Here is a 14,021-nt window from a genome sequence, read left to right on the forward strand (position 1 = left end):
AGAAATCCTGCATTAGTTATTTCATTTCTAAAGACTTTACACACATCTGTTGCTCTGCTGTAATTCCCAAGGCACACTGTGACCAATGTCATAGGGTCCATTACTCCTCCTCAAGACATAAATTCCACTAATTAGAGATCAATGACTCATGCTTTATGTAATTAGGCTGGATGGGACGCCCCCACAAAACACAGACATATATTCATCTCCTTTTTTCTATCTCCCCTATCAGCTCTATTGTGTATAACATAAAACATGAAAATGATCCCCTCAGCAGACATGCCCTGCCTAGACATGGTTCAGGAGAGCGGTGGCAGCGGCAGCACTTTGACAGCCGGGTTATGGTTTCTGGGTCCCAGTAATGAAGGACTACTTAGTGTGTCATCCAGGAAACGGGCCTCTCCCCCGTCTGTCTGTCGGCGAGCCAGCTGGATTCAATCCTACACCTCGGAATAACACCAGGCCTCAAACGCTGTAGCATGGCCACCCTTTGCTTTAATAGGCAGAAGCAGCTCATTAAATCACAACAGTGGCTAACCCTTCCCATAACAGAATTGGTAAACTCACATTAGTCAGACAACAGCTAAATCATTTGGTCGATTTTGTGTTTTTTTCCCTTTTATCTCTTTTTCCAGCTTACACATCATTCTGTTCATTTTTGCACAGTTAGCAACCACAATGGTTGAAATACGAGAAACAGAAGAGCCGAGCACACACTTATACTACTGTACAGTGGCTCGGTTTCCCAGAGTCAGCGAGCTGTTTCAGCCCAGCAAACTGCCCATGATATCCAAAACAAGAGAGGGGATTAACCAAAATGTCATGAGAGACAGGTTAAGCTGACAGGATATCGGTTTATACTGAAGGGTCTCACTTTCAAAGTCAAAAAGTCAGAAACTTCTCAGAGTGAAATCTTCACTCATAACGTCATGTCATATTGCTAAGCAGAGAAAAGACAATTTCCGCAGACTTTCATTTGACTTTCAGACGTGAATGGTCAAAGAAACACTGAGCTTTTGGGAACAGAGTAAACTGCACCAAAATTCATGTTTGCACGATAAACAAATGAAAGAAAATATAACTGAAAAGTGCAGAGGACATTGAAAGACATTTAATACTCAAATCCTCAAAGAACACAATATTTCTCTTTATAGTCCAGCTGCGCAATTAAAGTGGAATCATCTCATTTTGACAAATTCAGCTGGCAATCATGTGTTCTGCCCAAATATCAAAACGAAACTGGCAGTAAAGACTGTGTAAAGCCTTAAGGAGTGTTTTGATATACAACTGTGAGCCTGCCTCAGTATAGAGATTTGCCTGAAGTGAAATTCAAAATGTCTCATCTGGTCTGATTTCCCTGTGCTATAAGACCAGACTGGGCTTCATTAGCAGTTGCCGCTGTGCTTTATTGGCACGGAAGATCCCATTTTCACTACAGAAATGACTTGCCACCAGCTGCAAATTGGCAATGCGCCATATTTCCTCACAAGTCAACTCTTATTAATAGCAGTTCCTGGGATCTGCACCTCCCTATATCCAAACACAGCAGTGTCATCAGCAGGTAAATTTGAACAGCGGGATCTGAGGACTTCACAGGCATTGTTTACCACTGTGAAAATTACTAAATATAGGAGAGTGGCATCGCCACCTGCTTACGCCTTGTCAGTAAAATCTGAATATATCCCGAGCCTCTCCCCTGTCATCTGAAGGACACACTGGCATCAAGTCATGCACATGAAATTCATATTTAAGTTTTAAAACTCTTAACAGTGATGGTGTTGCTGTCCATTAGTGGGCTAATTCTCCAGCACAATGGACTTATATAGTATCGATGATTACTCCTCTCCAAAATATCGGGCTGCTCTCTGATGGTGGCTGCAGCAAAGGTTAATTAATGAGCAGTGGCAGGAGCGATGGCTGCCGGCGAGGGAGAAGCTCTCCTGGGACTTCGACTCACCAGTGGTGAAAGATAAAGGTGGAACAGGGAAGGGTATGACTACTCAGCTGAAATTGAGTCTCCTTTTCTATCTGGATAACCTCCGTGTACTTAATAGTCTGAGAAAGCTACTTGATCACTTACCCAAGCTGCTGCATGGAATTAGATTATAGTGCAGCTTTTCATCATTTTCTCTGTGAAACCTTATTTCATGCAATGATGATGTATTGGTTATCAAACATCAGAGATAATCTGAGGCAACCTTCCAGCTTAAATTAGTTCTGCAAATCTGCTTCTTGTGATCAGACATCAAAAGGTTTTCATAAAGCGTTTTTGTCTGTCTGTGCGGCAGGCGTTTGCAGTGTTATTTTCAGATGGGAAATAAATTCTATGGAAACAGACTGACATATAGCTTTATTTTTATCCTGTCTGTAAGATGCCATTAAATTTAATTGGTAGAGATTATCTATGCAGACTTAAACTTAACGTGCGAACTAGCCTGATTAGCTTTTTATGTGCCATGCTGCTAAAAAGCCCAGTAATAAAGAGGATCTGACTTCTATCTACATATATTGAACGTGTACTGGTTTTCTATAAGACACTCTCTGTAAAGGTTTTATACATTCCATACAATATTTAAAAACCTTTTATAAAAATAAATGAGTCTATGATTGTTAGTAAATAGTTAATAAAAAATACAAAAAATGTTTAATCTTAAACTTAATCTGAAAAGTAATTGGTAAATATAGCTGTCAAATAAATGCAGCAGATAAAAATATATCTGATATTTCTCCCTGAAATGTGGTGGAGTAGAAGTATAATGTAACATAAAATGGAAATACTCAAGAAAAGTAAATGTAAATGTGATTAGTTACTTTCCACCACTGCCTGCAGGATGAAAATAAGAAACAACCATTTTGATTTTTCACAGCCCAAAAGTCATCAATATCAATCCATATAAAGTTGTTGAGTGAGATGCTGGTACTATTAAATGTAATAATAATAGGTGCTGTAAAGGTGAGCTGCATAATTTCCATTGGAATGAAGTTATTTGATACTTTAACACACTTATCAATAAAATCTGAATAAGTTAGAGGTTAAACAAAATATTGCTTATACTGAGATTATTTATGCACCAATATTTCCAACCACTCCCTGATCCCGAATAAATCAAAACACTTAAAAGCCAGTGAGTGCAAGTCCGGACTTGTAGGAACCTCCCTTCCAAAGCATTTGCCTGAGGATTTTTCAGTGAATAATGTGCCTCTGCACTGGAAGGATTAGGCATAGAGGACCCTGCCAAGCACTGGAGTGTTACAGGAGGGATCAAGAACAAATGAGTAATGAAATGACTGACTCATTGAGACCAGTCTGAAACATGAGATGCGGCATGTGCTCTTTCGAAGCCCGCTCCTGTTAAGTTCCCATCTCAGTCGGAGCATGACATAAGAATTTCCTGACATGTTTTTAATTGTTGGCTCCTCCTTGTCATGCACGTCATCCATATAAGCAATTAGGCTTCTGTCATCCGTGTCTAATAAAATGGAGACTTTGCTGCTGCATAATTGTGGCAGCTCAGAGGCATCTGTATAAGTAGACATTTTACTAGTGAGTTAGCAGTAAGCATGGTGAAAGAGAGCATGTGCAAATTAAAACCTATGCTGTCTTTTGTCGTGATAGATAATAGTGAGTTTAACATGAGTATAATAATATCTGCAGCTAATGAGGACTGATGCTATATAATCATACGGCACACACTTATTACAGTGCAAGATAATTCATTACATCCAAACAAGGACAAAGCCAATATATTTATGAATTTATTATTTTCTTTACATTATCTCCACCTCCTATTCCAGAGCCCACAGAAAACCGTTATAAAGAAATGATTGTAATTCAAGGCCACAGAAGCAAGGAACCATATCCCCACGAGCAAATACAAAACAGAGTTGGTAACAGGATTGCAACACCAAAGTGAAAGCATGTCTGCCAAGTCTACACATTCAAAGACCACAAACATCAAACGGGTTTTCCAGGCAGTCAAGGGTTTCAGTGTTCATAGAGAAGAAAACAAACAGGACTGTTTCTAGCTGAGAGAAGATGGATATTTCCAAAATGGCCACAGTATGTTATTTTTTGCATACAGATGCAATGGAGAGTCTATAATTGAGTGCATCATCTGCATGTTATGTGTGATCCATTTACATTACAGAAATGTTTAAGCAAGACAGCATCAAAGGTTACTGAGGAGCATACATTTTTGCCCAGGCCAAAGAGCATAACATTACAAAGTAGAAATGGTCTCTGACTGTTTTTTTTTTTTCCTTAGCTATACTTAATATTCATCCCATTTCTTCCACTGCTAGCTGAACTCTTTCAAGACAAAGGCCCAAAAAGATCATCAGATAGCTGATTGACCACGACAGGAAATGGAAACTTGTGCTGTTTGAATTTCCTCCAGGCCTTTATATGGAAGATAGAACAGCAATATAACACAGGGTAAGTCTCAGTTATGGCATTTTGCAGATTAATAGTAGCTGAGGGGGATGCTTTGGAAATTGCTTTGACTACAAATGTGTCAAGGCTGACAGTTTTTCCTTTTTTTTACAGTTTGATACCCATTAAGCACTTCCCTCTGATCTAATTCAATAAATGCCAAAGGGAGTTATAATAATCATATTCATTCCTGATCCTTTGGGATATGTGTCTTTGGAACCCATAAATACTTATAACTTTCTTTCTTCTAGACATAATATCTTTAGAGGTTTATATATCTTCGGAGGTTGAAGATTTCCAGGCTAATCAAGTACATACAGTAAAGTTAGCTTTGGAAAATGCACTAAATTCCATATACAATCAAGAGTCCCTGTAAAAGTGCTAAGCCACCAAACTGTCATGACATCTTTGAGCTTCAAATAAATTCCCTCTACTGCTATAATGAAACTACAATCCATATCATTTATATGTCTGTATCATAACAATAAAGCACTAATGTTGTCTTCTTGTTCTCTGCTTTGCTTTGAGTCTTGCAGCATTTTTTCTTTTTTTTTTTTTAGTTTTAAAGGGAAACAGCGCTCAAAGTTCAGATATTAAAATTCATGACAGCCAAATTAGTCTCCAAAAGCTACAAACTAGAAACCGAGACTGTCAATAAATACGAGTCTTATTTCTTAATGAGCTTCGTAACGTTATCTGTTCCAAACCAGTAAATATCCCCTGATCCCCCCCCTCCGCAAAATAATTCCACTAATAAAAGACATGGATTTTCCACAAACATCTTTCTGACATCACAGCTTAGCGATGGGAAAAACTCTCATTTTTCATCTCTTACTAAGACACACAGTAAATAATCTTCGCTGAGAAACTGAGCTGTTCTAGGACGCTGCAATAACGCAAAAATTATGCTGAAATTCAGTGGCCTTCCTCTGCATGTAAGACAGCAAAGGTCTGAAATCTCACTCAATAAAAGAGTGCTACAACTATGTGTGAAGAGCTGCTGTGGAGAAAAAAAAAGAATAATACCAGAAGCTCCCTTCCACCTATTTTAATGTAAAATATTCCTCCCCCGTCAACATCTGTTGCTGTAGTTGGTACAACACCTTACATACACCCAAACAAATACAACTAACAGAAAAAAAACTTAGAAATGCTACCCAGTTTTCCCTCAACTTGTAACATTTACTTTTTAAAATTTAATGTCAGTGCAAAAAAAAAAAAAAAAAAAACTCGATGGCAACTACAGTAAACAAGACAGCTCAACAACAGCTGACCAGCAGCAGCAAGTTAACCGGCAATTCTGGTGTAACCCAGCCTCTTCATCACACTCCCACATACATCCTCTATAAGTCTGATGTCCTTTCGAGGCATGTTCTGTCTCCACATGTTAATATTGGCTGGTGAAATGTCTCCTTCATACATCAGATTGTACAGGTTTGTGGAGGTGGTGAAAATGAGTTGGTTGAGGGCTGCAGGTGAGACAGGCACCCCCAGAAATGTGTGTATGCTTTCCGCTGTCTCCTGCGGGAGGTTGACCACGTCCTCAAACCTCACTTGGAGGTAGGACTCCTCCGGAAGGTTCTCGCTGACCCTCAGCACTGCTGCGGTGTGAGCCAGCCACAGATGAGCCAGTATCAGGACTGGGTTTGTCTCCGAACGGGACAGCAGCCTCTGAATTATTTTAAACTCCGCCGCCACACTTGGGCACCCATCCCTGACAGCATCCTCCTTGAATATCAAGGAAAGGTGCTGTGGGATATTTTTAAGGGAATATAGGCTGGGTTTGCTGTTATAAACCATGAGATAAATCCACGCTCGAGGGTCTCTCACCATGTAGATTGTCCTCAAGGAGGGTCCTACCACCTCCTGAATGAAAGGCAGTTTAAGTGCCCAGCTTCCACTCCGCATGTTGAGGACAACCCGTGCGTCAGGATACTCTGCAACATGACGTCTTATCTCTCTAATGTACTCTGCATCTCGGTCCAGACTGGCCCTCAATTTGCCCTTCAGTTCAGACGTTGGCTCCCTCCTCCTGGATCTTTTCTTTCTGTCCCTGGAGGGGCCAACCCTCTGGGGCTGTTTGACCCTGCTGCCCTCCACCAGCTGAATATTTTGCAAGTGCAGCTTGGTGTTGTGGACCAGCGAATGAAGCCAGCCCTGAATAATCTTAAACCGTCCGTGCACGGCGTCTGACCTTGACCACTCACAGGCGTCAACCAGAGAGTCAAACTCAAACTCTGTCTCAGGAATGTCCACGTGCTCAGTGGGAACCCTTATGTAAACAAAGTCCGAGCTGTTGTAGAAAAGATGCTTGAGTATTTCCGCTCCTGATCCGGGAAGGGTTGTTATGACGACGGTGGGGAGGGGGAGCCGGTGCTGCTCGTACAGTCTGATTTGTTTGTTTACTTCGCTTTTGGCACCCGCACCTTTCCATTTTACCCCACAGAGAAGCTGATCGCAGCTGTTAGACACAAACAGCAGCTCGGCTATCCACAGAATGAGCACAGAGAGGAGGGCGTAACGCATCAGCCTGCTGAAGCAGACATAAAACTTTCTCTGCATGGTCAGAAATCCTATGGCCACACAGAGAACAACCCCTGCTATCACATTGACTGTGAATCCAAAGTCAAACAGCTGATTATCACTGCTGATTTGTTTGGGGATGAGTTGAGTCCCAAGGCCATATCGAGTGATTTGATATCTATCCTCGACTTTACAGTGGCCTCCAAATCCTAAATAATTCAACCTCGCCCCTATGTCTTTATAGTTTGTAGCTATAGAAACTATCTTCTCTGTGTTATTTATGGTTAAAGAAAGCCTCACCCCGTTTTTGCTATTATCCATAAATCTACAGTTGGACACTTTGACATATGGTCCATGTAAAACATAGGCTACTCTGCTGACTGAGCTTGTCATTGGGAAAGTGACATTAACATACTGAGTCCACCTCTTTTTAAACTCAGCCGCCTGCTCTGCCTCCTGTATCCTGGTATCAGGGCTATGACCCTGGGTGTCGAACCAGAACATTTTATAATGTGCATCCCACACGTCCATCATCGCACCGTTATATTTGTCCATGAATCTGAATGGAACGTATTTAAAGTCAATGTCGAGATTGTGGAAAAAAGCGCTGAATGACTTCACAGGTGAATCACTCCACTTCTCCACGTGGTCAAGCACCAGCAGCGTCTGGGAGTTGAGCAGAACCAAGGCTCTGAACACACTCTTTAGTCTCATAGCGGGGGAGTAAGCCGACACAGCTTCCCCACTCACAAACATGGTGTTCCTGTGTGAGGAGGCGACAATCACCTCCCCTCTAGCATCACCCACCCCTTCATCAGTCCAGCGCAGCCACTTAGCGCACTCCCCCAACTGACCCTCCCATGGACTGTTACACTGACTGGTAGGAGAGGGGCTGAACACCAAAACATTGTTAAGATAGCTGTACTTTGGGCCATAAAGTGCTTCAGATACAAATACTTGTCCATTAGGAGCAAACGTGAAAGAGTTCTGGTCCGGGTGCTCGTGGCCGGGGTTAAAGCTGTTCCAGCCATCCACCCAGGAGTAAGGCTTGTCATGTACAATGTCATAGACTGCACGGCCACCCAGCCTGCCAGACTTAAAGGAGACAAAAGTATTACCCTGACCGTTGGGAAGCCCTGCTCCATACGTAACCACACCCCAGTTTGAGAAAATGTGCATCCTCGCTTTGCCAAAATCGTGGGGAGGCTGTGGTGTGAGGTGGGAGTTGTACCAAATATATTCTGTGTGAAGTGTAGCCCAGCGCTGGGCAGATGACTGCCCCATGGGACCATCCTTGGGTCGGTGCTTTCTAATCTGTTGAGCCAGCCAGTTACCCGTTCCGTTCCTCATGACGAATGTGTCGAGGAAAACAAGCTGGCTCTCCGGCCCGTAGAACCAGTTGTAGTTGGAGTCTGCGATGCCAACTGTTCTTTGAAAGCCTGGCAACAGAGTGGCATAATAAAACCAGAAGTGTCCACGCAGCCAGTTGTTCTGCATGTTGTCAATGGTGAAATGGCGCTGAGCTAAAAAGACATACTGTGTGATGGACTTGGCTGTGTAGCTCCCATAGGCTACTCCCTCATCCAGAGACCCATCAACAACATGATTTAGGAGGAACATAGTTTTCTCCATGTAGTTCACTGCCACTTGTTTCCAGATCATTGACTCCGGGTCGTCGTGTGATCCAACCACTATTGCACCAGTCAGGATGGCTAATATGTTAGTAGTTTGATGATTCTGGAGATACTGTTTCCCCCACCCTCTGTACTTAGAGAGCTCATACAGCTCTGCTGTCTCAGAGCGAATTTTCTTGAGGTAAACGTCCCTTCTGTGCTCATCCAGCTTAGAGTAAATAAAGTCATAAGCAGTAGCAAACCCACTGAGGGAGTGTGCCATAGGGACCTCATCGTTAGGGGCACTGGTCACCTTCCAGTCGGGGTATTCAGCCATCCTATCCATAAACTTGATAAGAAACTGCAGGGCAGCAGAGTCCTCTGGGCACAACAGGCAGTAGAGAGCCAGTGGAGGCAGGTTGTTCCCATAAATCTCATTCCACTTGCTTGTAAACTCCTCATGTTTCACAGGGGGCATGTAAAAGGGAACATTAGACAACATGGTGAGCACAGCCGCCCGGATGACTTTAAATATGTGACTGTGGGTGGTGGAGGACCTTTGCCTCAAGTGCAACACATCCACTTGGTTAAAATATAGGTTTGGATGGGAATCAGCAGACTGGAGTTTCCACTGTTCACTCGCTCTGTCTTGTGTGAGCTTGACCTGAAGCAAGTCATCTGTAAAAATGTCTCTGTCTGTGGTGTTGAAGACCCCCGAGAAAGCAGTCCCCACTGCGAACAGCGGTAGTAAAAAAACTGAATATACCACCCAGTTAACTGCCATGTTGCCGGGCATTTGTGAACACATTTTACTGAATTTCAGAAATAGGCAGCTGATTGTTTTCTTCCTTAAAAACGTTCTTATGATGTCCCATAACTTACGTTGTAATTTCAGAGAAAAAGTCCAGGTGGAATATATTTGTTAGGGGTGTCCGCAAGTCCACAAAATTGATATTTCATAAGATAATATAATGCAATGCCAAAGTCCAATGCATGATAGTCAAGAAAAGAGGAACAAAAACTTTAGTGCAAGAGTAAACACTATCCTTATTAACTTCCCTAACCACTATCCAAAACAGTTTGCAAAGATAATAAAACAAATCACATTAAATACATAAGCGTCTGATGTAAAGAAGATGTTTCTGTTCTGCTTCTGAATTTAAATCAAAGACTAAAAAAAAAAAAAATCGCCGTCTTATTCCTGCATGTTTTCCTCCGTCCTCATAGTAACATGTGTGCTCGTGGAGACTGGCATCTCCCCCCTCGCGTGCGCCAGTACCTCATATTGATCTCCTCCCCAAAACATTTCCTCGCGGACAAACATCGGTCAGCCCCAGTCTGTGTCCGGTCCAATCACAGCCACCCAAAGGCTCCGTGTGCAGCCCGACCGAGCTGCAACATCCATGGACACAAACCTCAAGAAACAACGCATCTCCGCAGACAACATTGCTCGGTCTCCCCGCTGCAGAGACTCCAAACTGCCTGGTGCTTAAAACTGCACATCCTGATCGGGAAATCGACCTGTGAGCATTGTTAAATCCAGTCGTCTTTTATTTTAGTTTTTTTTTTCTTTGCTCCACGCTTTATCTTCCGCGATTAGTGTGGTGAAGTCCGAAAAGAGGAAAGTTGTCGTCACTCCTCAAGTATGCAAAGAATGAGGCATTTTTTTCCCCATTGTCCTCAGGAAACAGTAAATCATCCTCCCGAGTGATGGATATTCCACATGAAAATCTGCCCTCTCTGTAGTGATATTCATGAATCCGCCGCCGTTTGAGGCACACATCTCACAAGTACGGCCGTGCATGTGTGTAATCTCCGGACGCGTCCTCCCGACTGCTCAGCACAGTCAGTTTGATTGTTTTCCCGCACTGGATGGAAAATTTCCGCTGTACAAACTGTAGAGGGAGCCGTGACTTCAGAAGCCCAGCCTCATGTCTCTTGTACAAAGTGGGAAGGCTGGATAATCATTTCATAAAATCATCAGTTTTTTTCCCTCCCTGTTTTCCTAACAGGGTGGTTGACTGATGTTATGTTAACTTCCTGATGTTATGTTAAGACTGAGGCTGCAGAACTAAAATCAAACAAGTGGCAACAAAACACTCTTTTTGGGGGATCTTTTTAAATGTAACATGGCCTTAACTGGTCCTCTCTTAAGATTTCACAGAAGTCCTCATTTGCAATAGGCCAAAAAGACTAGAAATGACTGAAAAGGCACAAAAACAGAAGAGCAGGGAAGGGATTTGCAGAAGGCAACAGCATTGGCCCTCATTTAAAAGTCAAAGAACCTAAGATCTCTGAGGCAGTAACAATGACAACGAACACTGCTATACCTTCAAGGAAGAGTTTGACATTTTGAGAAACACACTTGTTTGCTTTCTTGTAGAGAATTAGGTGAGAAGACTGCTGCCACTCTCATGTCTGTCAGGTACAGAGCACAATATCCAAATGATTTTTTAGGTTTTATAAAAGGTCCATGGTTTTAAAATGAATATATCTGTTACACAGTTTTGCTAACTAGACTTCAAATTCAAAACCCTTTTTTTCCCTCTCTGTTAAGGATTAAACAAATGAGACACTGGACAGATTTTGTTCCTTGGAGAGCCAGGCTAACTGGTTCTCCCTTTTCTCCGGTGTTCCAGTGACTAGGAGGAGTCTTGTTCAATCCCTTTTGCTCCCTTTTGGCATTTCTACCTGATACGTATTACACAAATGATAAACACTACATGATAGATGTTATTAATATTTTTCATTTGAAACGAAACATTATTTGCTCAAAATGTCTCATTACACCTTTTTTTCCCTTCAGTGTCTCAGTTGCATGTCTTTGTAATACAATTCCTAAGGCAACAAAAAAGGCCTCCAATAACCTCAAAAGCATCTCCCCTTCGAGAAATGCTTGACATTTGCCTGTCCTCACACGCAGCACCATGGACTCTGATCACCTCATTCAGTGTATATTAGGTTTCTGCGCAGCATCTTCATTTAATGATGGATCGCTTTCTCTATACTCAGTTCACGTGTGTGTTCTGCAGCATGGTAACCCACAGGGACTGCTGTTCCATGATGCCTTTTTTGTTGTTTTTTTCTCCCCACACTTCGAAAGCAATCTACAGACGCCTTATCAAGATCACTGAGAGAAAACACGCATAGTAATCTCTCTCAGGACTAAAATCCTCCACATGGAGAGAAGATACACTGCAAAAAAAAAAAAAAGCTGCTTCAATTTAAATGGTGATGATCATCTTGAACTCACATCAGTCAAATCACTCCGTAAACATGAAAACTACACTTCAGAAATCGAGATGAGGCTTGAAAACTCTAAACAACAGACAGATTTCTTAAAATTTACTTTAAGAAAAAAATGATTGGATTTCCCAACCAATTTTTACTTTTAGCATATGTTCATTTACTGCAGCAGCTGCCCACTCTGTAGAGCAACAAATTACCATTTAATTGCCCCCCTCCTTCTCCAAAGTTGCAGTATCACCATTGGCTACAAATTTAAAAATAAAAATCTACCAACAAGATGTAAACCCAAACCCAAGCTTCAGAACATCCTTTCAAGCACTTTTAGGTGCATCACCAACATAACATTCATCTGTTAGTGCTTGTGGGCTACATCCTTAAATAAATAAGTACGGTTGTATCAGGAGCTAATTAAAGGCTTTTATTTCAAAGATAAAACAGTAGTGGTGTTATTTTTCCAGAGGCCCTGAGAGCTCAGCGCACTGCAAACACATGCATACGGACAAAATAAAAAGCAAATGATGAAAGCATCAATTTGGGGGAAGAAAATGCTTCAAAGCAAGAAAACACAACAGAATACAGAAGCGCTGAAAGTTGCACAGAACACAGAGGAAATGAGTTACAACTTTAGCTCAGGAGTGTGTCAGGATCGCTTTTTAGCCTTTCTGTTCTGCTTATGGTTGTGTTGGGTTTTTTTTGTTTCTTTTTTCAATTTACAGCATTTTTTTTCTTTCTAAACGCAGCATCACAAGTCACCAACTTTTTTTTTTTTCTGCATCCAGTTCTCTGGAGATTCTTCTTTGGCAGTGCCACTTTGCCTGTGTTATCATAAAATTATTGCCTCACCCGAGTGGAGATGTGTGAACTCAGGGAAACATATACCTATTCACTCTCATTCCTCTAGGATTCTGTATCTTACAAAGTGTTATTAGACAGGAAACTGTGTCGGAGTCGGTCTTCAGGCAGTAGAAAGCGGCAGCAAGAGAAACCCCGCTTCTAATGTCTTTGACGTCAGCTACTTCAATGCTCGGTTATCATGTTACATATTGTGTGTCATCAGGGCAGTTCTCTGATGTAAATATCATGTTAGACAGTGGTATGAGTGCTAGTTCGACTTACTTGCAGAACATCCTCTCCGCTGCACTCGGTTTCTTTCTTGAACAAAAATCTATGGGTGTATTTTTCTGTGGTCTGTGGGGTGTAAAAATTAACTGGATTTTGAGTTTAGAGCGTACTGCTTTTTTGGATTTAATAAAGTCCTCAACTTTACCTCGTAGTAAGATTCAGCACGTTTCTGACATGAATGACACTTTCAAGTCTGCAGTATAGCAGTTCATTTTGAAAAAGTCTGATTTTTAAAAGTGAATCCAAGTTTAAAAAAGAAAAAAATCTTTAAATGGACTCTTTTTTTTGCAGTATGCACCCCTCTGGTGTGTGCACTACCCACACTTTTACTTCCATTAATTGTCCATCTGCTCAACCTCCACGTTTCTCAGCAGAGTACTTTTGACTAATTTGATCTCCACTTAGTCGCCTCTACTAACATTATGTCCAGCCTTCACTGTAAAAATCTCTTCCCTAAATGAGCTCTGAGCAAGAAGAATATTTGCACACAACCACCATCCTTTGAAACTTTGCACCAACACTAACTGGAACAACTTCTGATCGTCACATCACCGCATGTCAATTCCTCCCTGTCAGACTCATACCACAGAGAAGGAGTGAGCGTCCTAATTAGAGGAAACCTCAGCATGGTGAAAGGATTGAATGATCTCAACCATAGTCAACTAGCACTCTAATCACTCTCATCCACAGCTGCTCGGGCCTCGGGTTGAGCAGAAGGTCCTCGAGTTGTTGCTTGCCACTGGTTGCTATAGCGACATTTCAAGCCCATTTGATCAGAGAAGATAAATGGGAAATTGCCAAGAACATGTCAAACATGGATCCTGAATGCACCGTTGATTGGCAGGTGGCAGCTAGTGTCCCTGCGCCTACTGCGGCTCTCCTGCTGTTTATTCTGACTGTTTGAAGCTTTGCAAATCCTGGATTTGCTTGTTGAGTTAAACAAACTTCCAGCCATACATATTGAAAGGAGAGATGTGTGCAGCGTGTCAGTGCCCTTATTAAAAATATGCCATGCTGGGAGCAAAGGGAGGTGCAAACCAGGCCCTTGAAAGACTCCCCTCTTTCTCTGCCTGCAGAGAATT

At 42.0% G+C, this 14,021-nt stretch overlaps 2 protein-coding genes across 6 annotated transcripts in view; both read right to left on the bottom strand.

Annotated features, from left to right (window-relative positions):
* LOC121200337 (protein disulfide-isomerase TMX3-like) overlaps positions 1-14,021 on the bottom strand; it is a 195,233-nt gene that overhangs the window by 66,734 nt on the left and 114,478 nt on the right. The window lies entirely within an intron of this gene.
* Positions 4,215-10,389, bottom strand: LOC121200334 (dermatan-sulfate epimerase-like protein). The gene has a single exon (XM_041065570.1). It carries the CDS (start codon positions 9,374-9,376, stop codon positions 5,720-5,722), a length of 3,657 nt encoding a protein of 1,218 aa, XP_040921504.1. The 5' UTR covers positions 9,377-10,389; the 3' UTR covers positions 4,215-5,719.

This window comes from Toxotes jaculatrix, chromosome 20 (genome assembly GCF_017976425.1).
Source record: "Toxotes jaculatrix isolate fToxJac2 chromosome 20, fToxJac2.pri, whole genome shotgun sequence".
Taxonomy (NCBI): domain Eukaryota; kingdom Metazoa; phylum Chordata; class Actinopteri; family Toxotidae; genus Toxotes; species Toxotes jaculatrix.